Source organism: Lemur catta, chromosome 3 (genome assembly GCF_020740605.2).
Source record: "Lemur catta isolate mLemCat1 chromosome 3, mLemCat1.pri, whole genome shotgun sequence".
NCBI lineage: Eukaryota > Metazoa > Chordata > Mammalia > Primates > Lemuridae > Lemur > Lemur catta.
In genome coordinates this window covers 53671199-53698939 of record NC_059130.1, presented here as the reverse complement: position 1 = coordinate 53698939, position 27741 = coordinate 53671199, and the positions used below count along the sequence as shown (strand labels likewise).

The 27741-nt window shown below is 36.3% G+C and overlaps 2 protein-coding genes and 1 pseudogene across 2 annotated transcripts in view; 2 read left to right on the top strand and 1 right to left on the bottom strand.

Annotated features, from left to right (window-relative positions):
* Positions 1-114: 114 nt before the first annotated feature.
* On the top strand, positions 115-26692 carry C3H1orf146 (chromosome 3 C1orf146 homolog). The gene is made up of 5 exons (XM_045547537.1): positions 115-226; positions 23218-23311; positions 25086-25254; positions 25652-25730; positions 26411-26692. Exons 1-5 carry the CDS (start codon positions 158-160, stop codon positions 26543-26545), a joined length of 546 nt encoding a protein of 181 aa, XP_045403493.1. The 5' UTR covers positions 115-157; the 3' UTR covers positions 26546-26692.
* LOC123635406 lies at positions 16498-17690 on the top strand (annotated as a pseudogene).
* Positions 26693-27263: 571 nt separating the features above from the next.
* Positions 27264-27741, bottom strand: part of GLMN (glomulin, FKBP associated protein) — a 37343-nt gene continuing 36865 nt past the window's right edge. Inside the window, exons 18-19 of the mRNA XM_045547536.1 lie at positions 27613-27695; positions 27264-27505 (exon numbers count right to left, since the gene is read on the bottom strand). Of these exons, the coding sequence (XP_045403492.1) occupies positions 27389-27505; positions 27613-27695 (200 nt within the window). The 3' untranslated portion in view covers positions 27264-27388. The remainder of the gene's footprint in view (positions 27506-27612; positions 27696-27741) is intronic.

Below are 27741 nucleotides of genomic sequence, written 5' to 3'. Positions count from 1 at the left end.
TTTCCATTGTCAAATTTTTTTGTTCAAATATTCTTTAAAATATCTCCATTTCTATCTTTAATTTAGTTATTCATCAAACATTTCTGTGTATCCTTTTTGCTCTTAATTTCTCGGATTATGGCACCATTAGAAGTTGCGTTGATCCAAAGACAGACAGATGGCTGAAAGTGGTGGAAAAGAAAAAGGAAAATGGACAACCACCGTTATTATTAGTTCATCTCTTAAGGTAAAGGGATATTTGGCCATTAATCTTTAATTAAAAAATTAAAAGCAGTTTTCATATAGAACAATATTTTAAAAGATCCTTTGGCTTAATTATCCATGATTAGTTGTGGGGAGCAGGAAGTACATAAACTATTAATAAATGTATTTTAAAGATAAATTATAGATCGGGTATGGTGGCTCACACCTGTAATCCCAGCATTTTGGGAGGGTGAGGCAAGAGGATCACTTGAGGCCAGGAGTTTAAGACCAGCCTGGGCAATATAATGAGACCTGTCTCTCCAAAAAATTTTAAAATTAGCTGGGCATAGTGGCAGAGGCCTGTAATCCCAGCTACTTATGGGAAGCTGAGGCAAAAGGATCACTTGAGCCCAAGACTTTGAGGTTTCAGTGAGCTGTGATCACACCAGTGCACTCCAATCTGGGCAACAGAATGAGACCCTGTCTCTTTAAAAAAATAAATAAATAAATAAATTGTAAACTTTTTGCATCCATTTTCAATATCCTACTTCCTTAAATCTTTGAAGGCTGGAAATTTTCTAAAATTCTTTTTTCTCTCTAAGCTTGCTCTAATAGAGTTACTAAGAGATTCCGTATGTATGTGTATATATATATGTGTGTGTGTGTGTGTGTGTGTGTGTGTATATATATATATATATATATAACTTAAGGTTTTATGAGAAATAAACAATGAGAAACTGATCTGCCTAGCCTTGGCAGCATTGGAAAGAGGCTGGTCTTCCTACATTTCAGAGAGGGCAGTTGAATGCCTGAGGGCAGTTGCACAGCCCACAACTGTTTTTAACTCCTCAGCCCACAAGACTTCTCCATTGCCCTGATATTTATCTTATGGGTACCAACTGATATCTGGAATTAGGGGCAAGAAATGATTATTTCATGGTAAGAAGGTGAGAGGCAAGAATAAGACTTAAAATAAGATTTTTTTATCCATCCTATCCTCTCCCTACTGCCTCAAGCTGCACTCTGCACTGTTGGTGTTAGCCATCTAGCTCCATAACACATGCCAATTTAATACAGCCTTAAATCTTACTGGAATTTTTCATGCTGCTTTTTTTTAGGTTTTTGGAATTCATGTTTCTCTCTTGTTTCTATAGCTTTTCCAGACTGCTTTTGAGAGAGGGTGTCTGCAACCCATGCGAATTTGCCAAAAGCAACTACTTCTAGTTCATTTATTTATTATATTTATCCATCTTGCTTTGTACTTTATGTTTGTTCCACATTTTCTCTTTATTTTTTTTCTACTTTCTTTACTCTTTTTGTATTGATTGATTATTTTTTCTCGTTTTTTTTCTCTACAAGCTTTGGAAGTTATATGTTCTATTTCTACCTTTTTATAGTAGTTATCCTAGAAATATTAACATATACAGTTGACTCGTAACACAGATTTGAACTGTACTAAGAGACGGGGTATTTTTCTTCAACCAAAGCTAATCAAAAATATGGTATTCACAGGATGCAAAACCTGTGAATACGGAGAGCCAACTTTTCCTATATGTGGGCGGTTCTGCAGAATGACTGTGGGACTTGAGTATGCAAGGATTTGGGTATATGTGAGGGTATTAGAACTAATTCCCCTGCATATACCAAGGGATGATTGTATACTCACCTCCACAAAAGCCAAAATAAATAATCATCTTTAGCCTCCATGTAAACAGCAAAAGAAACTTAGAACACTATAATTACAATACCTTTTTTGTATTATATCTTATTGTTGTATATATATATTTTTTTTTTATTTCAGCTTATTATGGGGGTACAAAAGTTCAGGTTGTATATATTGCCCATGCCCCCCATCCCCCTGAGTCTGAGCTTCAAGCATGTCCCTTCCCTAGACAGTGCACATCACACTCATCACGTAGGTATGCACCCATCCCCTCCCCCCACCCCCATCCCCCCAGTCAGAACTTCAAGCATGTCCATTCCCCAGACAGTGCGCATCGCACTCATCAAGTAGGTATACACACATCCCTTCCCCCCAGCCCCTACCTCTGTCCGATATCCAATTGGTGTTATTCCCAAATGTGCACTTAAGTGATGATCAGGGAAGCCAGTTTTCTGGTGAGTACATGTGGTGCCTATTTTTCCATTCTTGGAATACTTCACTTAATATAATGGGTTCCAACTCTCTCCAGGAGAACCAAAGAGATGTTGTATCACCGTTATTTCTTATAGCTGAGTAATACTCCATGGTATACATATACCACAGTTTACTAATCCATTTGTGGATTGATGGGCATTTGGGTTGTTTCCACATCTTTGCAATTGTGAATTGTGCTGCTATAAACATTCGGGTGCAGGTGTCTTTTTTATAGAATGACTTTTGTTCTTCTGGATAGATGCCCAATAGTGGGATTGCTGGATTGAATGGTTGTATATATTTTAATTCTATTTTTTAACTACACAAAATATTGTTTTCTAAAGTTAATGTCTGTTTAGATTTACCCATGTCTTTGCTATTTTTTTTGTTCTTCTTTCTTTGCTAAGGCTCAGACATTTCATTATGGATCCATTTTCTTTTATCTGAAGAATATCATTTGGAAATTACCTCAGTGAGAATCTTCTAGAGGCAAAGTCTCTCAGTTTTTGTTAGTATCAAATTTTTATTTTCCCCTTGATCTTAAAAATAGTTTAAAATCAATTTAATTGAAGTATAATTTACATACAATAAAAGGCACACTGTTTATTTACTTACTTACTTACTTAGTTGTTGGAAACAAGGTCTCCCACTGTTGCCCAGCTTGGAGTACAGTGGTGAGATCATAGCTCCTGAAACCTCAAACTCCTGGGCTCAAGTGATCCTTCTGCCTCAGCCTCCTGAGTAGCTGGGACTACAGGCCCACCACCATGCCCAGCTAATTTTTTTATTTTTTGTAGAGATAGGGTCTTGCTGTGTTGCCTAGGCTAATTTTGAACTCCTGGCCTCAAGTGATCCTCCCACCTTGGCCTCTCAAAGTGCTGGGATTACAGGCATGACCCACCACACCTGGCCACATTTTATTTATTTATGTATTTAATCAGTCTACCCCCTTTTCAAAATTAGTTTTGGGTTTGATTTTTTCTCTCTTTTTAAAATTTGAATAGTTTTAGGGGGTACAAGTTGAATTTCATTACATGTATATATTGTACAGTGGTGGAGTCTAGACTTTTGGCGTACCTATCACCCAAGTAGTATACATTGTACCTCATAGGTAAATTTTCATCCCTTCCATCCCCCTAACCTCCCCTTTGTGTGTCTCTAATGTCCATCATACCATTGATACTGGGTGCCATTGTGTAGCTGTGGTTTAGCTCACACTTATAAATGAGAATATGTGGTGTTTAATTTTCTGTTCCTGAGTTACTTCACTTAGGATAATGGCCTCCAGTTCTATACAAGTTGTTGCAAAAGTTATTTCATTCTTTCTTATCACTGAGTAGTACTACAGAGTGTGTGTGTGTGTACATATATATATACATACACCACATTTTTTATCCCCTTATATCATCCAGATGTTTGGCCCCTCCAAATCTCATGTTGAAGTTTGATTTGTAGTGCTGGAGGTGGGGCCTGGTGGGAAGTTTGGGTCATGGGGGCAGATCCCTCATGAATCATTTGGGGCCCTCCCTGCAATAATGAGTGAGTTCTAGCTCTATCAGTTCCCACAAGAGCTGGTTGTTTAAAGGAGGCTGGCACTATCTCCTCCTTCTCTTTTCCTCTCACCATGTGATACATCTGCTCCCTCTTTGCCTTCTGTCTTGATTGGAAGCTCCCTGAAGCTCTCACCAGAAGTAGATGCTGGCTGGCATGATGCTTCTTATACAGTCTGAAGAACTGTGAGCCAAATAAACCTCTTCCCTTTATAAATTACCCAGTCTCAGATATTCCTTTATAGCAACGCAAAATGGACTAACATACCACTCAGCAGTTGATGGACACTTAAGGTTGATTCCATATCTTTGCAATTGTGAATTGTGTTGCAAGTGCAGGTATCTTTTTGTTATAATGACTTTTCCTTTGGGTAGATATCCAGTAGTGGGATTGCAGAATTGAATGATGTACTTTTAGTTCTTTGAGAAATCTCCATAGAGGTGGTACTAATTTATATTCCCACCAACAGTGTATAAGTGTTCTCTTTTCACCGCATCTGTACTATTGTTTTTTGAATTTTTAGTAATGGCCATTCTAATTGGAGTTAAATGGTATCTTATTGTAGATTTGATTTGCATTTCCATGATGATTAGTGATGTTGAGCAATTTTTCATATGTTACTGGCCATTTGTATATCTTCTTTTGAAAAATGTCTGTTCATATTTTTGCCCCTCTTTTTAGGGAGGTTTCTTGGTTTTTTTTTCTTGCCAAGTTGTTTGAATTCCTTGTAGATTCTGGATATTAGTCTTTTGTCAGATGTATAGTTTGCAAATATTTTCTCCCATTCTTTAGGTTGCCTGTTTATTCTGTTGAGTATTTTTTGTTTTTGCTGTGCAGAAACTTTTTAGGTTAATTAAGTCCCATTTATTTATTTTTGTTGTTGTTGCATTTGATTTTGGAATCTTAGTCATAAATTCTTTGCTAGGCCAATGTCCAGAAGAGTTTTCCCTATATTTTCTTCTGGGGTTTTTATTGTTTCGGGTTTTACATGTAAGTTTTTACTCCATCTTAAGTTAATTTTTATATATGGTGAAAGATAGGGATCCAGTTTCATTGTTCTGCATATGGCTATCCAATTTTCCCAGAATCACTTATTGATAGTGTGTTTTTTCCCCAGTGTATATTTTTGTCTGCTTTATTGAAGTTCAGTTGGCTGGAAGTATATGGTTTTATTTCTGGGTTCTCTAATCAGTTCCACTGAACTATGTGTCTACTTTTATGCCAGTACTGTGATGTTTTGGTTACTATACCCTTGTAGTGTAATATGAAGTTAGTGAATAAATCTTGGTCACATTAAAAAATACATATATATATATAAAATTTGGAGTCAGGTAATGTGATGCCTCCAGTTTTGTTCTTTTTGCCTTTCTTAATAGCTTTAGCTATTTGGGCTGTTTTTAGGTTCCATATGAATTTTAGAATTGTTTTTTCTAAATGTGAAAATTGATGTTGGTATTTTGATAGGAATTGCATTGAAGCTATAGATTGCTTTGGGCAGTATGGTCATTTTAATAATATTGATTCTTCCAGTCCATGAACATGGGATATTTTTCCATTTTTTTGTATCATCTGTGATTTCTTTCATCATTGATTTGTAGTTCTTGCAGAGATCTTTACCTCCTTGGTTAAATTTATGCCTAGGTATGTTTTTTTTTAGCTATTATAAATAGGATTAAGTTCTTGATTTGGTTCTCAGCTTGGTTATTGTTGGTATATAGAAATGCTATTGATTTTTGTACATTGATTTTATAACCTGAGACATTGCTGAGTTCATTTATCAAATCTAGGCTTAGCTCATTCTTTTTTATTCTTTTTTCCTTATTTTTGTCCTGCTGGATTATTTCAAAAGAACTATCTTCAGGTTCTGAGATTCTTTCTTATGCTTGGTCTAGTCTGTTTTTGAAGCTTTTGAATGTGTTTTGCATTTCCTTCAATGAATTTTTCAGCTCCAGAATTTCTGTATTTTTTTTTTAAGATATCTGTCTCCTTGGTAAATTTCTTATTCTTATCCTAAATTGATTTTCTGATTTCTTTGTATTGGTTTACAGATCTCCTTTGCATCCTGTTGAGTTTCTGTAGAATCAATATTTGGAATTCTTTGTCTGGCATTACAAGGCATTCTTTTTTGATTGGGATCTGTTGCTGGACAATTGTAGTCCTCTGATGGCGTCATACTTCCTTGCCTTTTTATGTTTCATATGTCCTTCCATTGATATCTGTGCATATACGATGTTGCAGTTGCTTGTTCTGATTTTTTGAAATTGCTTTTGAAGGGGAGAATTGTTTCCTGAAGATGTATATATGTTGTTGTTGGTTGAGTAGGACAGTAGGACACTTTGGCTTTGGTTTTGTGTATTTGTAGTAGTGTGCATCTTTGTGTGATTTCTTAGGCAGTACACAGGGTCAGTAGTATCTATGATTTCCTTTGTGGCTTAGGGAACATTTGTTAGTTGATACTGTGGTGATGGTTTTTGCTGGGGACTTGAACACCAGCCAAGCCAGTCTTTGGGTCCCAGTGGTGGAAGCAGTGGGCTAAGTATGCTTGATTCTAGGGCTAGAGCAGCTTACATTGGCAGTGATGTTAATGTGTCCTGGAGGAACAATTCTTGGGCCTTCAGGTTGCTTATTCAGAAGCTACCAGTTCAAGCAGAGGACCAGGTATATGGTCAGGTTCTCAGGCCCCTGAGCAGCTGGTGAGATGTGGCAAGTGGAGATAGTGGTGGTAGATCCACCCATTAGGACCCAAGTGGTCTGTGTTGGTGTTACTAGTATCTTCAATTGATCAGGCAGGGTAGTCCCCAGTTTCATAGCTGCCTGTAACAGGGCAGTGGGTATTGCCCTAAGTGTGCTCAGGATAGCTTGGTCTTCCCTGTCCTTTCCTGGCCAGGAGGTGGCTACAGCCACATAACCTTGAATTCAGCCCAAGGGTAGGGCACGGCCCGGTGTTAAACTCTTGAAATGGTGTCAACTGTGGGCTTGCAATCGAAGAGGGCAGGACCCTTTTCAGGCAAGCAACCTGGCCAAGAAACTGGGCAGTTCTGTCTACTCTTGTCTCAGTCTCAGGAGCCCATAGCAGGGTGACAGGAATTGTCCTAGGTGTGTGTAGGAGAGCTGGGGCTTCCGTATTCCTCCTCACCTCTGCAGGATTCAGCGTGAACTCAGCCTGGGGGTGGGGCACTGCCCAGTTTTAAACTCCCAAAATGGCTCCTTGGGCCTGTTACTACAGAAGGTAAGACTCCTTCCAGGCAAACAGCATTGGTAAGATGCTGGAGGGACTGCTCTCCGCTTGAAATTTGGTCCCACAGCAGAGCAGTGGAAATTGTCCTAGTGTGTGTAGGAGAACTTGGGCATCCCATCCCTCCTCAGCCAGGTAGGGCTACAATTGTGTCAGCCTGAACTCATCCTGAGGGCAGGGCGCTGCCTAACTTTAGTCTCCCAAAATGGTACCCTGGGCCTGTAACCAGAGGTGAGGCCCTGTCAGGTAGGCTACACTGGCAGGAAACTGGGGAGTACAGTTCACTTGAGACTACAGCAGCTGGCTGCAGGATAGTGGGCACCATCCCAGATGCATGCTGGAAAACCTGATTTCCCTGCCCTTTCCTCTCAGGCAGGAGCCACAGCTACATCACCCCAAACTCAGCCGAAGGGTGGAGTGTAGTCCCGTGTCATACTTTCAAAATGGCTCCTTGCCCCTGTGACCAGAAAGGCTGTCCACAACACCCTCCCTCCCCGCCCCGACCACCACCACCAAGGCAAGCAGCATGGGTGAGAAACTGTGGAAAATGTTCTCCACTCATGTCTCAGTCTCAACAGAGCCTGTAGCAGGGCAGTGGGGACCTTCCCAGGGGTGTGTGGGAACACCTAGGCTTCTCTCTCTCTCCTTGGGGCTGCGTAGTGGCTGCAGGCATGCCCATAGTTCTGTGGTATCTAGGCTCACAGAATGGTACCTGGCTCAAGCTGCTCTAGGCTCAGATTCTATGTTGTTTTACTTTCTTGAGCCATGTCTCTGTGTTGTCTCCAAGCAGCTCCCTATGTTAGGCTTAAGACCTGTGTGGGTTGGAGGGTGCTCTTGTAGCTAAGATCGTAAAAGCTTATCTCAGAGAGTGGAGCCTTAGGGGCTTGTTTCTTATTGTTTCTTCACATCCAGGAGCTTCTCTCAGCTGTTAGCCAGGCCCTGCCCTGCCATGTAAGTTGCCCTGAACCCTCTCCTTGCTTACTTTTGGTGCTTCCCATCACCTCCCTGGTGAAACCTAGTGTTCTCTCCTAGATGATATGCTTGAAATGTGAGAATCTGCTTACTATTTTGGTTCCTCTCCATGGAGGAGGCATATACTACTTGAGTCTAGTTGGCCATCTTGATCCTATTGGAAATGCACACATTTTAAATACACATTTTGGTAAGTTGGACAAATGTGTATACCTGTATAACTATTACCCCAATCAAAATATAGAATAGTTTCATTACCCTAGAAAGTTCCTTCATGGCTTTTTGTAGTTAGTCCTTTCCCACCTCTACCTCAGGCAACCATTGAGCTGATTATCACTATAGATTAATTTTGCCTGTTCTAGAACTTCACATAAATAGAATTATACAATTTGTAATCTTTTGTGCCTGGAGTCTTTCACTGAGCATAATAATGCTTTTGTGATTCATCCATGTTGTTACATGTAACAATAATTTTGTTCCATTTTATTGCTGAGTACTAGTCCATTATATGAGTATATCCTGATTTATTTATCAATTTATTTATCCATTCACCAGTGGATGGATATTTGGGTTGTTTCCAGTTTTGGGCTATTATAAATTAAGCTGTTCTGACCACTGATATATAAGTCTGTGTAGACATATGTTTTCATTTCTCTTGTAAAACACCTAGGAATGGAACTTCTGGGTCATATGGTGAGTGCATGTATATCTTTATAAGAAATTGCCAAAATGTTTTATAAAGTTCACTAAAAGTGAACATTAAATCCATTTAACTGTGCAACTAAAATTAGAATAAATGTACAGATTATGGTTTTGTACTCCAATCAGTAATATGTAAGAGTTCCAGTGGCTCTAAATTGAAAGATACTTTTCACTGGATTTACAGCTGTTTTCTCTCTGCATATTGAAGATCTCATTATACTGGATTCTGGATGCCATTTTTGCTGTTAATAAGACAGCAGTCAGTTTAATTATACTCTCTTGAAGATTACCTGTCTTCTCCCTGGCTGCTTTTCAGATTTTGGCATTCTATCGTTTAAAGATATAGATTTCTTTTTATCTTTTCAGTCTTCATGAATCTGTGAATTGGTGTCATTTATAAGGTTCTTATCCATCATCTCCTTTAATATTGCCTCTGTCCTGCTCTCTCCTTCCTTTCCCTCTGAACTCCTATTAGATGTATATTAGATATTCTTATAATATCCTCCACGCATTTTGCCTTCCCTTTCTTCTTTTCCATGTCTTTGGGCTGCAATCTAGGTGATTTCATCAATTCCATCTTCCATAGCAGTAATTCTCTCTTTACTCCTGTTAAACTTATCCACTCAGGGTTTTATTGTTATTGTTTATTTTATTATACTTTTTTCTTTTTTTCCTGTAATTAAAAATTTTTTATTTTTAATTATTATGGGTACATAGTAGTTGCATATTTTTATAGAGTACACGTAATGTTGTTATACAGGCATACAGTGTGAGTTAATCAAATCAGGGTAATTGGGGTATCCATCACCCCAGGCATTTATCATCTGAGGATCATTTCAGTCCATGAGTTCAAGGTTACAATGAATCTTGATTGGGCCACTGGATTCCAGCCTGGGCAGCAGAGCAAGACCTTGTCTCTTAAAAAATAACAAAACAAGTCATCACTATAACTAAGGTTATCTAGGTTTTCTCCTGTGTTATCTTCTAGGAATTTTATAGTTTTTGCATTTCGTCTTTAGGTCTATGGTCCATTTTTGGTTAATTTTTGAGAAGGGTATAAGGTCTGTGTCTAGATTCATTCTTTTTGTGGATATCCAGTTGTTTCATCACTCTTTGTATAAAAGAACTATCTTTGTTCCATTGTATTGCCTTTGTTCCTTTGTCAAAGATCAGTTGACTATATGGGGTTTTATTTCTTGGCTTTCTCTTCTTTTTCATTGATCCATTTATCTACTCTTTCACAAATACCACAGTCTTGATTACTGTAGCTTTATAGTAGGTGCTGAGGTTGGCTAATGTCAACCCTCTGATCTTGTTCTTCTCCAGTGTTGTGTTGGCTATTCTGGGCCTTGCCTCTTCGAATAAACTTGAGAATCAGAGTTTGTCAATATTCAACATAGTATTGGAAGTCCTTGCGAGAGCTATCAGACAAGAGAGCAGAATCAAAGGTGTCCAAATAGGGACAGAAGAGATCAAACTCTCACTCTTCGCTGATGACATGATATTGTATCTGGAAAACCCCAAGGACTCAACCAAGAGACTCCTGGAATTAATTAACGAATTCAGTAATGTCTCAGGTTACAAAGTCAATACACACAAATCAGAGGCATTCATATATGCCAATACCATTCAATCGGAGAACCAAATTAAGGACTCAATACCTTTCAAAATAGCAACAAAGAAAATAAAATATCTAGGAATATATTTAACTAAAGAGGTAAAGGACCTCTATAAAGAGAACTATGAAACGCTAAGGAAGGAAATTGCAGAACACGTAAATAAGTGGAAATCCATACCATGTTCATGGATTGGAAGAATTAACATCGTTAAAATGTCTGTACTACCCAAAGTAATCTATAGATTCAATGCAATGCCTATTAAATTACCAACATCATTTTTCACAGATTTAGAAAAAATAATTATACACTTTGTATGGAATCAGAGAAGACCCCGTATAGCAAAAGCAATCTTAAGCAATAAAAACAAAATGGGAGGTATTGATTTGCCAGACTTCAAACTATACTACAAAGCTGTGGTTCTTAAAACTGCTTGGTATTGGCACAAGGGCAGGGACACAGACCAGTGGAACAGAACAGAAAACCCAAATATAAAACCATCCTCATATAACCATCTAATCTTTGACAAAATAGACAAAAACATACTCTGGGGACAAGAGTCCCTATTCAATAAATGGTGCTGGGAAAACTGGATAGCCACATGTAGAAGACTGAAACAGGACCCACAGATTTCACCTCTCACAAAAATCAAATCACGGTGGATAACAGATTTAAACCTTAAATGGGAAACGATTAGAATTCTAGAAGAAAATGTAGGAAAGACTCTTACAGACATTGGTCTAGGCAAAGAATTTATGAAGAAAACCCCTAAGGCAATCGCAGCAACAACAAAAATAAACGACTGGGACCTGATTAAATTAAAAAGCTTCTGCACAGCCAAAGAGACAGTCATGAAAATAAACAGCCTACAGAATGGGAAAAAATTTTCGCATACTACACATCAGATAAAAGAATCTATTTAGAACTCAGGAAAGTCAGCAAGAAAAAATCAAACATCCTATCAAAAAATGGGCAAAGGACATGAATAGAAATTTTTCAAAAGAAGACATAAGAATGGCCAAAAAACGTATCAAAAAATGCTCAACATCCCTAATCATCAGGGAAATGCAAATCAAAACTACAATGAGATACCACTTAACTCCGGTGGGAATGGCCTTTATCAAAAAATCCCAAAACAACACATGTTGGCGTGGATGCGGAGAGACAGGAACACTCATACACTGCTGGTGGGAATGCAAACTAGTGCAACCCCTATGGAAAGCAATATGGAGATACCTTAAACAGATTCAAGTCGACCTACCATTTGATCCAGCAATCCCATTATTGGGCATATACCCAGAAGAACAAAAGTCATTCTTTAACAGAGACACCTGTACCCGAATGTTTATAGCAGCACAATTCACAATCGCAAAGATGTGGAAACAACCCAAGTGCCCATCAATCCACGAATGGATTAGTAAACTGTGGTATATGTATACCATGGAGTACTACTCAGCTATAAGAAATAACGATGATACGACATCTCTTTGGTTCTCCTGGAGAGAGCTGGAACCCATTATACTAAGTGAAGTATCCAAAGAATGGAAAAACAAGCATCACATGTACTCACCAGAAAACTGGTTTCCCTGATCATCACCTAAATGTACATCAGGGAAGGAGGATACCAATTGGATATCAGACTGGGGTGGGGGGAGGGGATGGGTGTATGCCTACATGACGAGTGCGTTGCACACCCTCTGGGGAATGGTCATGCTTGAAGGTGCAGACCCGGGGAGGTGGGGGGGGAGGGGATGGAGGTATGACTACATGATGAGTACCAGGTGCACTGTCTGGAGAATGAGAACGGACGCGCTTGGGACTCTGACTCGGGGGGATGGGCGGGACATGGACAATGTATATGACCTAAACTTATGTACCCCCATGATGAGCTGAAATAAAAAAAAAAAAATATCCACAAAATAGCTTGCTGGGGTTTTGATGGGGATTACACTGAATCTGTAGATCAAGTTTGGAAAAACTGACATCTTGACAATATTGAGTCTTCCCATCCATGACCATGGAAATTTTATAGTTTTCCTCATATAGATATTATACATATTTTGTTAGGTTTATCTCTAAAGTATTTTATTTTGGGAGGTGCTAACAAATAGTGTGGTATTTTAAATTTCAAATTCCACTTTTTCATTGCTGATATATATTAGTAGAAAAGTAATTGACTCTCATATTGTATCCTGCAATATTGCTATAATTGCTTATTAGTTCCAGAAATTTTTTTGTCAATTCTTTTACATTTTCTACACAGATGATCATGTCACCTACTAACAAAGACAGTTTTATTTCTTCCTTCCCAATGTATATACCTTTTATTTCCTTTCCTTGTCTTATTGCATTAGCTAGGACTTCTAGTATAATGTTGAAAAGGAGTAGTGAGAGAGGACATCTTTGCCTTGTTTCTGATCTTAGTGGGAGAGCTTCAAGTTTATCACCATTAAGTATATGTTAACTGTAGGTTTTTGTAGATATTCTTTATCAAGGTGAGGAAGTTCCCCTTTATTCCTGGTTTTCTGAGAGTTTATTTATTTGTTTTTTTTTTACCATGAGTGAATGTTGGATTTTATCATATGCCTTTTCTTCATCTATTGATACAATTACATGATTTTTCTTTCTTAGCCTGTTGATATGGTGGAATACATCAATGTGTTTTCAAATGTTGAACCAGCCTTATATACCTGGGATAGATCCTACTTGGTTGTGGTGTATAATTCTTTTTATACATTGTGAGATTTGATTTGCTCATGTTTTCTTGAGGATTTTTGCATCTATGTTTATGAGAGATATTGGTCTGTAGTTTTCTTTTCTCATAATGTCTCTGTTTGATTTTGGTATTAGGGTAACACTGGCCTCATAGAATAAGTTAGGAAGTATTCTTCTGCTTTTGTCCTTTGAAAGAGATTGTAGAGAATTGCTATTATTTCTTCCTTAAGTGTTTGATAGAATTCACCAGTGAACCTATCTGGACCTGGTGCTTTCTGTTATAATTGATTTAATTTCCTTAATAGATATAAGCCTGTTGAGATTGTCTATTTTTTTCTTGTATGAGTTTTGGAAGATTGTGCCTTTTGAGGAATTGGTACATTTCATTTAGGTTATCAAATTTGTGGGTGTAGTTATTCATAGTATTCCTTTTTTTTTTAATGTCCATGAGGTGTGTAGTGTTAGCCCCTCTTTCATTTCTGATATTAGTAATTCATGTCCTTTCTCTTTTTTTCTTAGCCTGGCTGGAGGGTTATTGCTTTCATTAATCTTTTCAAAGAATCAACTTTTGGTTTTATTGATTTTCTCTATTGATTTCTTATTTTCAATTTCAAGTTCTGGTGTAATTCTTATTGTTTCTTTTCTTCTGATTACTTTGAATTTAATTTGCTCTTCCTTTTCTAGTTACCTAAGGTAGAAATGTAAGTTATTGCTTTTAGGTCTTTCTTTATTTCTAATATATGCATTCAGCGCTATAAATTTGCCCCTAAGCAGTGCTTTCACTATACCCCACAAATTTAACAAGTTGTATTTTTATTTTCACTTAGTTCAAAATATTTTTAAATTTATCTTGAAATTTTTTCTTTGACCTGTGTGTTATTTAGAAGTTTTTGTTTAATCTCCATGTATTTTGGGATTTTTCAGTTATCTACCTGTTAGTTGATTTCTAGTTTAATTCCACTGTGTTCTAAGAGCAGATATTATATAATTTCTATTCTTTTAAATTTTTTGAGGTATATTTTATGACCCAGAATATGGTCTATCTTGGTGAATGTTCCATGTGAGCTTGAGAACAATGTGTATTCTTCTGTTGTTGAAATAGTTTATAAAGATTAGTTACATCTATTGTTGATTGATGGTGTTGTTAAATTCATTATGTCTTTACTGATTTTCTGCCTGCTGGATTTGTCCTTTTCTAATAGAGGGGTGTTGAAGTCTCCAACTATGACAGTGGATTCAACTGTTTCTTCTTGCATTTCTATCAGTTAGTCCTTACATAGTTTATGCTCTTTGTTAGGTACATGCACATTAAGGATTGTTATGTCTTCTTAGAAAATTGACCCCTTTATCATGTAATGACCTTCTTTATCTCTGATAACTTTCGTTGCTTTGAAGTCTGCTGCCTGAAATGAATATTATAACAACTTCTGCTTTCTTTGATTAGTGTTAGCATGGTATCCTTTTTTTCCCCCATCCATTTATTTTAATCTATATGTACCTTTAAAGTGAGTTTCTTGTAGACAACATATAGGTGGGTTTTGTTTGATCCACTCTGAAAATCTCTGTATTTTAATGATTGCATTTAGACCATTGATGTTCAAAGTGGTTACTGATCTAGCTGAATTAATAACTACTATATTTATTATGATTTCCAATTTGTTGGCCTTGTTCTTTGTTCCTATTTTTGCCTTCTTCTCTTTTTTTGCCTTTTGTGGTTTTTTTTTTTTTTTTTTTTTTTTTTTTTTAAGACAGAGTGTCACTTTGTTGCCCTGGCTAGAGTGAGTGCCGTGGCGTCAGCCTAGCTCACAGCAACCTCAAACTCCTGGGCTCAAGCGATCCTTCTGCCTCAGCCTCCCGAGTAGCTGGGATGACAGGCATGCGCCACCATGCCCGGCTAATTTTTTCTATATATATTTTTAGTTGTCCATATAATTTCTTTCTATTTTTAGTAGAGACGGGGTCTCGCTCTTGCTCAGGCTGGTCTTGAACTCCTGAGCTCAAACAATCCGCCTGCCTCAGCCTCTCAGAGTGCTAGGATTACAGGCGTGAGCCACTGCGCCCAGCCTCTTTTGTGGTTTTAATTGAGCATTTTATATGATTCCATTTTTCTCTCCTTTCTTAGCATGTCAGTTATACCTTTTTTTTTTTTTTTAACTTTTTCTAGTGGTTGCCCTAGAGTTTGCAGTATACATTTACAACTAATTCAAGTCCACTTGCAAATAACACTATATTGCTTCACAGGTAGTGTATCTTATAATAGCAAAATAATTCTAATTCCTTCCTCCTGTCCCTTATATTAGTGCTGTCATTCATTTCACTTATATATAAGCATATATATTAGTAAGTATATACAGGTTCAGGATCCCAAATTCAAAATCCAAAATGCTCCCAAAATCCATAACTTTTTGAGTGCTAACATGACTCTTAAAGGAAATTCTTGTTGGAGATTTTTAGATTTGGGATGTTCAATCAGTAAGTATAATGCATATATTCCAATATTCCAAAAAAACCACCCTGAAATCTGAAACACTTCTTGTCCCAAGCATTTTGGATAAGGGATACTCAAACTGTGTGTGTGGGGGGCACACACTTGTTGCTTGGTATCTGTGAGGAATTCGATCCAGGACCCCCATTGGATGCCAGAATCTATGGATGTTCAAGTCGTTTGTATAAAATGGCATAGTATTTGCATAACCTACTCAATCTTCCCACATACTTACTTTAAATCTTCTCTACACTACTTATGATACCTAACACAATATAAATAGTTGTTGTATTGTTTTTTATTTGTATTGTTTTTATTCTTGTATTCTTATATTTTATTTTTCTTTTTTCAAATACTTTTGATCTGTAGTGGGTTGAATCCACAGATGTAGAATCCATGAATACAGAGTGCCGATACACACACATACACACACACAAGAGATATATATAGAAAAACATACATAAATGAATACATTATTGCTATTATTTTTCAAACAAACTGTTATCTGTTAAGAATAAAAAAGTAAGAGTTATTTTACCTTCACTTATTCCTTCTTCAGTATTCTTCCTTTCTTTGTATAGATCTCAGTTTCTGACATATATTATTTTCATTTTCTATAGAAAATCTTTGAAAATTTCTTGCAAGGCAGGTCTACTAGCAATAGTTTTCCTCAATTTTTGTCTGAAAAAAATTTTATTTCTCTTTCACTTGAGAAGGATAACTTCTTGGGCTACAGAATTCTAGGTTGGTTGTTTTTCTTCTCAACAATTTAAATATTTCGCAGAACTTTCCAGAATGCTCAGTGAGAGATGGAGGAGCAGCGGCTGCCCAAGCTGCGCACAGCTACGTGCTCCTTCCCGCTCCTCCACATCAGCCTCAGCCTGCTCACCAGCTGTAGAAAATGGTGAAAGAAAGCACTTACTATGATGTTTTGGGCATCATACCCAATGCCACTCATGAAGAGTTGAAAAAGGCTTATAGGAAATTGGCCTTGAAGTACCACCCTGATAAGAATCCAAATGAAGGAGAGAAGTTTAAACAGATTTCTCAAGCTTACAAAGTTCTCTCTGATGCAAAGAAAAGGGAACTATATGACAAAGGAGAACAGGCAATTAAAGAGGGTGGAGCAGGTGGCAGTTTTGGCTCCCCCATGGACATCTTTGATATGTTTTTTGGAGGAGGAGGAAGGATGCAAAGAGAAAGGAGAGGTAAAAACGTTGTACATCAGCTCTCAGTAACCTTAGAAGATTTATATAATGGTGCAACAAGAAAACTGGCTCTGCAAAAGAATGTGATTTGTGACAAATGTGAAGGCCGAGGTGGTAAGAAAGGAGCAGTAGAGTGCTGTCCCAATTGCTGAGGTGTACTGGAATGCAAAGAAGAATTCATCAGATAGGAACTGGAATGGTTCAGCAAATTCAGTCTGTATGCTTGAAGTTCCAGGGCCATGGGAAATGGATCAGTCCTAAAGATGGATGTAAAAGCTGCAATAGAAGTAAGATAGTTTGGGAAAAGAAGATTCTAGAAGTTCATATTGACAAAGGCATGAAAGATGGCCAGAAGATAACGTTCCATGGTGAAGGAGACCAAGAACCAGGACTAGAGCCAGAAGATATTATTTATCATTGTGTTAGATCAGAAGGACCATGCTGTTTTTACTTGACGAGGAGAAGACCTTTTCATGTGTATGGACATACAGCTGGTTGAAGCATTATGTGGCTTCCAAAAGCCAATATCTACTCTTGACAACTGAACCATAGTCATCACCTCTCATCCAGGTCAAATTGTCAAGCATGGAGATATCAAGTGTGTGCTAAATAAAGGCATGCCAGTTTATCAGAGACCATATGAAAAGTGTCGCCTAATCATCGAATTTAAGGTAAATTTCCCTGAAAATGGCTTTCTCCTGATAAACTGTCTTTGCTGGAAAAACTCCTACCCAAGAGGAAGGAAGTAGAAGAGACTGATGAAATGGATCAAGCAGAACTGGTGGACTTTGATCCAAATCAAGAAAGACGGCGCCATTACAATGGAGAAGCATATGAGGATGATGAGCATCATCCCAGAGGTGGTGTCCAGTATCACACCTCTTAATGAGGCCAGTGAATGACACTTCACTACTGGCATTTTATGTGCAGTAGTGAATGAGTGAAGGACTGTAATCATAATATGCTCACTACTTGCTATTGTTTTTCTTTTAATAGTCAACTATAGTAGTGTTTTAAAAGTTAAATGAATAAATGCAAATATAAAAGATCTGACTTTGCCCTGTATATATGATGACTTCAGTGTGCAAGGTGAAATTTAATACCTGTAAAAATTACTTTAAAAAAAAAGTTCCCCTAGCATTTGTTAGGCTAAACCTTGTAATTGATTTCAGCTATGTATATGGACAAGCTTAGACTGAAAGGCTAAGTGTATGTATTGGCTTCATGTATGACCCTTCATTGTTAAGCTATGAAATTAAAACTCTGTATTTAACTGGCAATCAGAAAAAGAAAACTTAAATTTGAGAGACGTGTTGGTCTGTGTAGTTAATTTGTATTAGGTGGGATTCATTGTGATGCCTCGGCATTTATTTTGCCTCAAGTGTTACTCGAAGATAGCAATACTATATAATTTAGCCTGTGGTATCAGTGATAGAAAAGATGCCTTTCAAAAGAAGGGGTTTTTCGTAATATGCTGCTTCTTGAGGGCTTGCATTTCTAGAATTGCATTCCCTCTGTGCCATCCATATATGATATATCCATATATATGTAACTTGACCAGTCCTGATTATTTTTTCCTTCTTCTCTTTGGACCATGGTAAGCCCCTGAGTAGTAACTTCCAGAAGTGGATAATTTAGAAGTGAGGATACCTTTACATGGAGAAGTAATTTGCATGCATAATATAGGAAGGTCCTCCTTAGGTATGTTACAGGCTTACTTTAAACCATTTGACTTATGTTCCAAAGTAACTGTAATTTAGTGTTGGTAGTATAGCAAATGATGAATGGCTTTAATTGTATGTTTAAAAGTCTCATTGATGTGTTCACATGCTTAAATCTGGGTATCAGAATATAAGTAGTTCTTGAAATGTATGAATGTCTCCTTAATATACTGGTTACAAAGCAAAAAAAAATTTAAATATTTCACTCCACTTTCTTCTTGCTTACATGGTTTCTGAAGAGTAGTTGATGTAATTCTCATCTTTGCTACCCTTATACAGGTAATGGTTTTTTCCCCCTTCTGGCTTCCTCTTTCAAGATATTTTCTTCAACTTTGTTTTCTGCAGTTTAAGAGGAACCTAAATTACTAATCCTTGCATTTCTTTTTTTTTTTTTTTTTTTTTTTTTTGAGACAGAGTGTCACTTTGTTGCCCGGGCTAGAGTGAGTGCCGTGGCCTCAGCCTAGCTCACAGCAACCTCAGACTCCTGGGCTTAAGCGATCCTACTGCCTCAGCCTCCCTAGTAGCTGGGACTACAGGCATGAGCCACCATGCCCGGCTAATTTTTTTGTATATATATTTTTAGTTGGCCAGATAATTTCTTTCTATTTTTAGTAGAGACGGGGTCTCACTCTTGCTCAGGCTGGTCTCGAACTCCTGACCTCGAGCGATCCACCCGCCTCGGCCTCCCAGAGCTAGGATTACAGGCGTGAGCCACCGCGCCCGGCCTCTAATCCTTGCATTTCTTCATTAAATGAGTTGGTCATTGTAGATTCGTAAATTTTTTTTGAAATTTGGTTTGCTAATATTTTATTTTTACATCATTGTTACTAATGATTGGTCTGTGGTTTTCTCTTATGCTGTTTTTATAGAGAATAGACTGGTTTTCTTTTACATAATTTTTTTATTTATTCCTTTTGTGCAAATGCAGTTTATATAGTTCGGAAATTATTTGTACTTTATGGTGTAAAGGAGCTTTTCTATTAAATTGTCTGTTTTGATAATTGTTTAAGAAACGTAGAATATAACGGTTTCTATGATTTTTGCTTCATTAGCTTTTGTACTTTGTTGTGAGTCTATTTTCATAAATTATATTTTTACAAATATTACCCATTTCATAGAGGCTGTTAAATTTATTAAGTTTAACGTTATGAAATTGACATTTCTGTGGTGAAATTTTTCATATTGGCATTCTTTTAATTTTCTAATAAACTCTGTACCAGTTACTAAGTGCCTTTTTTCATTTCTGCTTTTACATTTTCTTTCTTATGAGTAGATTTGTTAGATATAATACTAGTTTTAAAGAATATTCATAGATTTTTCATATGCAGGCAGGAGTATTGTATGGATTTTATTTGGAATGCTGGTATAAACAGAGCCAAACAAATTTTTTTTTTTACTGCACTACTCTTCAGAGCCTTTAATGTTCTCAGATGCAGCCGGGCGTGGTGGCTCACGCCTGTAATCCTAGCACTCTGGGAGGCCGAGGCGGGAGGATCGCTCAAGGTCAGGAGTTTGAGACCAGCCTGAGCAAGAGTGAGACCCCGTCTCTACCAAAAAAAAAATAGAAAGAAATTATTGGGACAGTTAAAAATATATAGAAAAAATTAGCCAGGCATGGTGGTGCATGCCTGTAGTCCCAGCTACTTGGGAGGCTGAGGCAGAAGGATTGCTTAAGCCCAGGAGTTTGAGGTTGCTGTGAGCTAGGCTGATGACACAGCACTCTAGCCAGGGCAAAAGAGCGAGACTCTGTCTCCAAAAAAAAAAAAAATTCTCAGATGCATTATAAAACCCCAAAGGAGACAAAATAATATTCAGCATTTCCCAGTCTAATTCGAATAAGGAACATCTTTTAATATCTCATGGGACTAATGCTCCATGAAACATATTTTGAAAAATTCTAGTCTTAGTTTCCTGGTTATTTTGATCAATCAATTTGAACTTATTTTTTTCTCTGTTCAATACTTTCTAATTTTATCTTCATTATTTTTTATCATTCTATATTTTATTATCATTCTTTTATTTGCTTTTTTATTTTTTATTGAAACAAAGTCTTGCTGTGTTGCCCAGGCTGGTCCTAAACTCCTGTACTCAAGTGATCCTTCCACCTCAGCCTCCATGGTAGCTAGGATTACAGGCACATGCCACAGCACCTGGATATTATCATTGTTTTAGTTGGTGCCCACAGATGGGACATGATTAAAATTCATTAACGTGACACGCATGGGTCCTCATGATCTGCCAGCAGTTATTCCTAACACTATCCCCAGATTGACTGATGTATTCCTTACTCACTCACTATATAATAACCATACTTTCAGGTCTGAATGCCTTTGCCTATGTTATTCTGTCCATACTCTTACATTTGTCTTCCTTCACTTGTCTGCTTGATACACTGCTTTCCATTTTAAAGATTTGACTCAAATTTTAGGAAGCTTTCTTGACTCTTTCACATCTTTTACATTTTTTTTTCATATTTTCTGGTTGTTTGCCAAAATTGTCAATCTTACCTTTCATCCCCTTGATCATAGTAAACATGGCTATTGTAAGGTGTGTACTTGATAGTTTCACTACATGGATCCTTGTGAGTCGGTTTCTATTGTCTGTTGTTTTTGATGATTCTCTTTCATGTAATCTTGTCTCTTTTTATGTCTGATTTTTTTTTTTTAAACAAGGTCTTGCTCTATCACCCAGGCTAGAGTGCAGTGGCATCATCATAGCTCACTGCAACCTCAAATTCCTGGGCTCTAGCGGTGCTGCCTCAGCCTCCCAAGTAGCTGGGACTACAGGTGTGTGCCACCATGCCTGGCCAATTTTTCTATTTTTGGTATAAATGGGATCTTGCTTTTACTCAGGCTGTGATTATTTTTGATTGTGTGTTGGAATTTGTATTTAAAAATTGTAGAAATAATTTGAAGCCTAGAATAGTATATTTCTTTAGAAAAGTTTTAATTCTGTAAGAAAATTAAACACCTAATTCCCTAAGTAGGGCTGCCAGATAAAATATAGGATACTCAGTTAAATCTGAATTTCAGATAAATAATGAATTTACTATAATTATGAGTTTATTATAATTATGTAATTAAAAATTATAACATTAATCTGTCATTCACATTTAACTGAGTGTTTTTGCTAAATCTAGCAACCCAACTCTTAAGGCATCTATTTTATATGATAAATTATCCCATGTACATCTAGAATGGTGCTAGTTATGAGAGAATTGAGAAAATATTCAGATCATTTTCTTTGTTCTGTAATTCAGATGAGATGACCTGATTGAAAAATGTTGCTCTAGGGAGTGCTTCTGCAAGGCTCTTGGAAGCACTAGTAATTCAATATCATCTTATTACAATTTCAGGATTGAAATAGTTTGAAGCTGGGCTTTAGTTCCTGTAAGAGCATTCTACTTTTGTCAAAAGCTCTGTTCAGCCTCTCTTCAGCTTCTTCCTCAATTGTCAGATAACCTCAGGGAAATATTGGCCTAAATGCTGGCTCATATCTTTGAATTTCTGTATAGATCTTAACCTTACGATTTTTTTTACTATCCCACTAGCTGCATGATGCATTCAAGTGGATTTTAAAAGATTGTCCAGCTTTTCTAGTTGCCTTCAGCAGGAGAGTTGGCCTAAATTACTTAATCTGCTATTGCTGGAAGCAATGTATAATTTTAAAACAGCAAAAGAAAAGAGCCATTGTTGAACTCTAGATCAGGATCTGTCTGAGTGGGACAAAATATTCTCTTCAGGAAGGAAAGAATTATATTTTATATATAATTTCAACCTATGTTCTTAAAATATATATGTTATGAAACAAAATGTGAAATAAATCTACCTAAGGGACTTTTATCTATCTGGAGACTAATGAGCTTCAGTGTTAACTTATCAGGAAACACTATTAACCACTTCGATTTTAATATCTTAGGTAATATGATCTTATTGCTTGGGTGGAATAGGAAATGACATGATTTTTGAAATGGTTAGTATTGAAATCAAAAGTCCTATTGCTGTCTTCATACATGTTTTCTGACTCACTCACTTAAAACATTTTAAAAGTATACTAAAGTCAATGTAATATAAACTGATGAATTGGAGAATTGGTTGTCTCCTGTGTGGTGTTCTATGTGTTTGGCACTTTGTGGTTCTGTACACCATTTTGGAAACACACAACCACCCATTTCCCATAGTTATACATGAATGTGTGTCAGAATTCATCTCCAAGGTTTTTTTTTTAAAAGAAGTTTGCAGCCAGGAATGGTGGCTTGTGCCTATAGTCCCAGCTACTTTGGAGGCTGAGGTGGAAGGATCGCTTGAGCTCAGGAGTTCAAGGCCAGCCTGGGCAACATAGCAAGCCCTGTCTGCCTCTTAAACAAAATAAAAAAATAAGTGTACATTTTCTCTGTTTCTTATAGTTTTAAAATACTGTCCTTAATTTCTGTCCCTAAATAACATAACTATAGTATACAACCCATTCAAAACTTATAAATGTTATAGTGGAAATTAATATTTTTGCTCTTTTTAAAAGTTTTTAACAGTATTTTCCTCCAGAGAAAATATATAGTTTCTGTCTTGATGATCAAATCTTTAAGTGGTGTAGTTATAAAATAAGCAATTAAATGTCTTTTAACTTTTCATTAGCTTTAATAAAAAATTATTGTAAGCCTGTCTAAAGTTTGTTTTTCTGAATTTTTCTTTAAAGAGTTATGAAGTTGCAACTGCCCTAGAAAATCAAAGCCACAAAGTTCGGTATTCAGATTCAGTGGAAAATGGATCAATTATATTTTCTCTTTCTGGTATGGTTTATTTACTAACTGCCTTGATTGAAGTTTCTTATAAAATACATGGGTATAAATTTCAATAATTTAATAGTAACCATGTAATAAGCTTAAGGTGTTATCTTTTGGGAGAGGTAAATGTGTAAAACTTTGTTACTGCTGCAAAAGCAGTGCATATATCCAACACAAAATATATTCCTTTTTTAGGTTACACTTGTTACAATAGAACTGAACAAGTACAGTCTGGTAGAGGATGAAAAAAACTACTTGCTTTGGAACTGAGATAAATAAAAATAGAAAAATCCACTTTCCAAACAATCAATACTTATGTTAAAATATTATCTGTATTAACAGAGACCAACATCACAATGCAGAAAAAGAAGTTTGCATTTTCTCTGGTTCTTACAGTTTTAAAATACTGTCCTAAATTTGTTTCTAAATAACATAACTCAAAATTCATATACAAAAAAAAACCCACAACAACATAGGAGAATGTTTTTCATGATTTTGTATGAGACTTTAGTGAATATAATATAAATAAATATTAACAAATTAAAAAAACCATATGAGGACAAATAAATGTTCCCGAAATTATAAAACTGTATAACTGTGAGTCGTGGAAAAAGTATAGGAAGGAATTAGATTAGGGTAAGAGAAGGCTGGGGAAATGGGAAGGGAGCAGCTCCACCTGTGCTTGAGAAATGACAGACCTAAAAGAGGTGGAGGTAAAGGATTTTACCACGATAGCTGCAAATAGAACACTACACTAGCAGAGGTTTTGGAAAGCAAGTGCTTTGAAAAACTCCTAGAATAGACCTCCATGCTGAAAGTAGTCCAGCCTTAAACTCATTCTTCTGTTGACTAGAGAGCCCTCTGTGGAGAAATAAACTGTTTTTGGTGAATACTACTATGCGCCTTAGCCACTTTATGTGCATTATCTTATTCAAACCTTCTGACAAACCTAACAAAGAATTATTATTCCCATGTTACAGATAAGGAAACTGATGCTCGGAGCGGTTATATACATAGCCCAAGTTCACTCAATTAGTATATAATCACATAGTCACTTTCCTCAGATTAAGTCTTTCTCACATCTTTTGAAGAGCTATAATTAAATCAAGTTTCCCTTCAGGACCATTCTTATAGGCCTGACACTGTTTCAGAGGTTCCAGATATCTGCTCACTGAGTATATTAATTTATATAATTCTTTACATTCTGATAGAAAGGTTTCTCCAAGAAATAACTGAAGGCGTGTTAAGACTACCTTTCTTTAGTTGATTTCCAGCTTTTAAAAATCATTATATGAGGTATATTCTAGGTTGCTAAACACATGGAGGTGCCTGGAGAGTAGCAGGGCATTGAAACTCTGTGTCCCTTCCCACATACCTAGTTCTATGCATTTCTTCATCTGTATCCTTTGTAATATCCTTTGTAATAAACCAGTTAACAGTTAAAAAAAACATGAAAAAATAACTTCTAAAATATAATTTATCTTTTAACTAAAAACTAGCCATTACTCATGTGGACAGTACCTTAGTCTGAAAAAAAAAAGTACTTACCAAAAAAGTTTTTCTCTTAAATATTTAGACCAAGCCATTTTTATACAGAGCACTTTAAAGAACTACCAAAACCATTTTGTTGTGTTAAGAATTCTGTTATAGTAATTTCTACTGCTTATGAGTTTAGGGTCTGGACATTTGTTACTAAAATTTATACTATTTTTGTTGAGTTTACAACAAAATTTGATCTATATGACAAAGTGATGTTTTATATTACATTCACCTTTCCTAGGAGTAGCATTTTTACTGATGGATGCTAAAGAATGCTTTATGTCAGCTGAAGAATTATTCCTAGCCAAAATTGAGAAGTTTATTAACATTCACAAAAATAGTTTTTTGGTTCTGTCTGCTGCCCTCCATGGGCCTGAAGAATGGAAACTGATGTTCAGGATTCAGCAGAGGTATGGAAGAATAGCACTATTGAGTTATTTTTCTTATATTGTGTTTACTTCAGTTCTTATTTCTTTTAGGCAGGTGAATTTTATTTTGCTAGAAGATAAAACTTGATGTTAACATGTCATATTGATATTTAATGAAACACAGGTCAAATAGCTGTGCTATGAATTGAGGTGATAGGTTTCAGAGTTCATTCTGATTTATGGGCCTCTCCTGCAAGACCAAATCAAAAGGGAACCACTTGTTAGTTAAGTGCTGGCTATAAAGCCACCTCACATTTTCTGTGAGGGGCATGCATATTTAAACAACAAACAGTAGAGGCTTGTCTCTTCTTCCCACCTATTTAAGAGAACAAGTGTCAGTAAGTTATATGATCTATATAACTTATGAATTGTTTTTCAGATTCCTGGGTCGTAACTTACGAATACTTCCAGTACACAACCCAGTAAATGCTATTAATCTTATGTGCACTATAGCTAAGGTGAGTCATCTGTGGAAAATGACACATACATACACATATATTCATACATTTTACGGTTTTTGACTTCAAATCGCCACTCTTTTGAGTGGCCACTCTTTTCTCTTCAGAGAAGTTGCTATTTCAGCATGCAACTCTTCTTTTCTAGCCTGAACTCAGCCTCACAAGTCTTCTGAATTTATTTCCAGTAGCCACTAAAATTTATGACTCATTTGGGGCCACAAGAGCATTTGGCTGACCCTATTGATAACTGATGTCTTCCTTCAAATGATAAAGTATAAATATTGGTCACATTGCCATCATGAACTGTCAGAGTGCAAACATACCATTTTACAGAATCCTCTCCACCAGTTGTCCACTTTCTTTTCATGCTTGTGCTCCTCAGTAGAGTATGCCCAGACACCCTCAACCCCCCTAGGCAGAATTAGGTGTTTCAGCTCATATGTGGAACATATCCCCATTAAAGTAATTCTTAGAGTATTCTTTTTGATTTGCACATTTGAAATTCCTTGAAGATAGAGATCAAGTGTTTTCTCTGTATTACTCTAATAATTCATACATAGTACTTGGTGCATAGGTATTCAAGAGATATTTGCTGAATGAAAGTTAGGTATTTTTTGATGTGACCCTGTATACATACCTTATTTCTGTAAATAATGCTGCATGTTTGTATCTTCTTCCAGACTACCTCCAAACCGTACATAGATAGCATCTGCTACAGAATGATAACAGCTAAAGCTTACATCACTGAGCAAAGTCCTGTTTGGAAAACACTTCAAAAGATAAAACTGAGTACTGATTCAGTTAATCCAAATTAGAGTATGAATTATAAATGTTCTTTTGGAAGAATGTTAATATAATTAGACCTGTTAAATTATAATGTTCAAATATATATTTACTTTAAAGATGTTCATATTAATTTAAAATAATAACATGTATACAATTAAAAGTGATTTTATTTTAGGCGTTGAGTCATTTCTTTAATAATATTTAGAAAAGAACTGGTACATATAAAACTCAGATGCAGTTACTTAATGAATTGGATGGACAAATATTTAATAGGAAATAAAAATACAGAAGTTTCTGTTTACCTCTTTAGGTTTTCCACAAGAATAGCCAGTATTTCTAAAATTAATCTTTACAGATGCTTTCACATTATAACTTCTGCTGGTGATAAGACTCTGTTCCCTAAGAATCCTCCTGAGGCAGGAGAGGGAAGCGAAGAGAAGCAGTCAAATGGCTTGAAGTCAAAACTCCTTTCTACCCTTTTGTAGTGTTGCAGACTCCAACTTGACGCTAGGAGTTCTAAAATGTCACATAGCGTTATCTCACTGGAGCAGAAAGTGTGTAAGTATTTTTATAAACTCACTACAACTGTATGAATGAATAAAGACAAGTATATTTTATGAAATTATTAGTTTGTACTGGATTTTCAGAAGTAGTATTTAGAATATATGTGTATAGGCATTATTTACCATGTAGATAACTTTTTAAAACAAAGAATACTCCTGTTCCATAACACATCATTATAAAAACTGATAAATGAGAAAAGCTACATTTATTTTTCTAGCAGTAAGTTTTTACAGAAAATTTTTTATAGAGGTATTAAATAAATCATAATGGAAAATACAGTATTAGTTTTTATTTAGGAAGTAGAATTTTCACTTTATCCCAATATTTTCTTCAGAGGTAGACTTTGTTTTTATTTCAATGAGTTCTTCTACTCGAGCCAGAACACTTTCAATCAAATCAAACGTGAAAAGAGCTGAATGTAGGACCTGCAATGCCAAGAAAAATTAGTGTTATTAATGCTGTCTTTTTAAAAAAAAAGGCAAAACATAGAAAAGACTTCAGCTGGAGATAGCTTAGGAAAATTTCAGATCACCTTAAGCTGCATTTCAGGAGGCATATTAGGGAGATCTTCTCCACCTACAGTTATAGAACAAAGATCTTTAGTCTTCCGGACTTCTGTAAGAGAAAGAAAAAAAAATCATGTGTCACACTTAGCTATTAA

Bases quoted from the DNA above. Each gene is read 5' to 3' on its own strand.
- C3H1orf146 (XM_045547537.1), top strand. From the start codon at position 158: ATGGCTGAAAGTGGTGGAAAAGAAAAAGGAAAATGGACAACCACCGTT. The intron at 227-23,217 runs GTAAAGGGATAT...TTTTCTTTAAAG, and splicing joins TTATTAGTTCATCTCTTAAG to AGTTATGAAGTTGCAACTGC. The intron at 25,731-26,410 runs GTGAGTCATCTG...ATCTTCTTCCAG, and splicing joins TTATGTGCACTATAGCTAAG to ACTACCTCCAAACCGTACAT.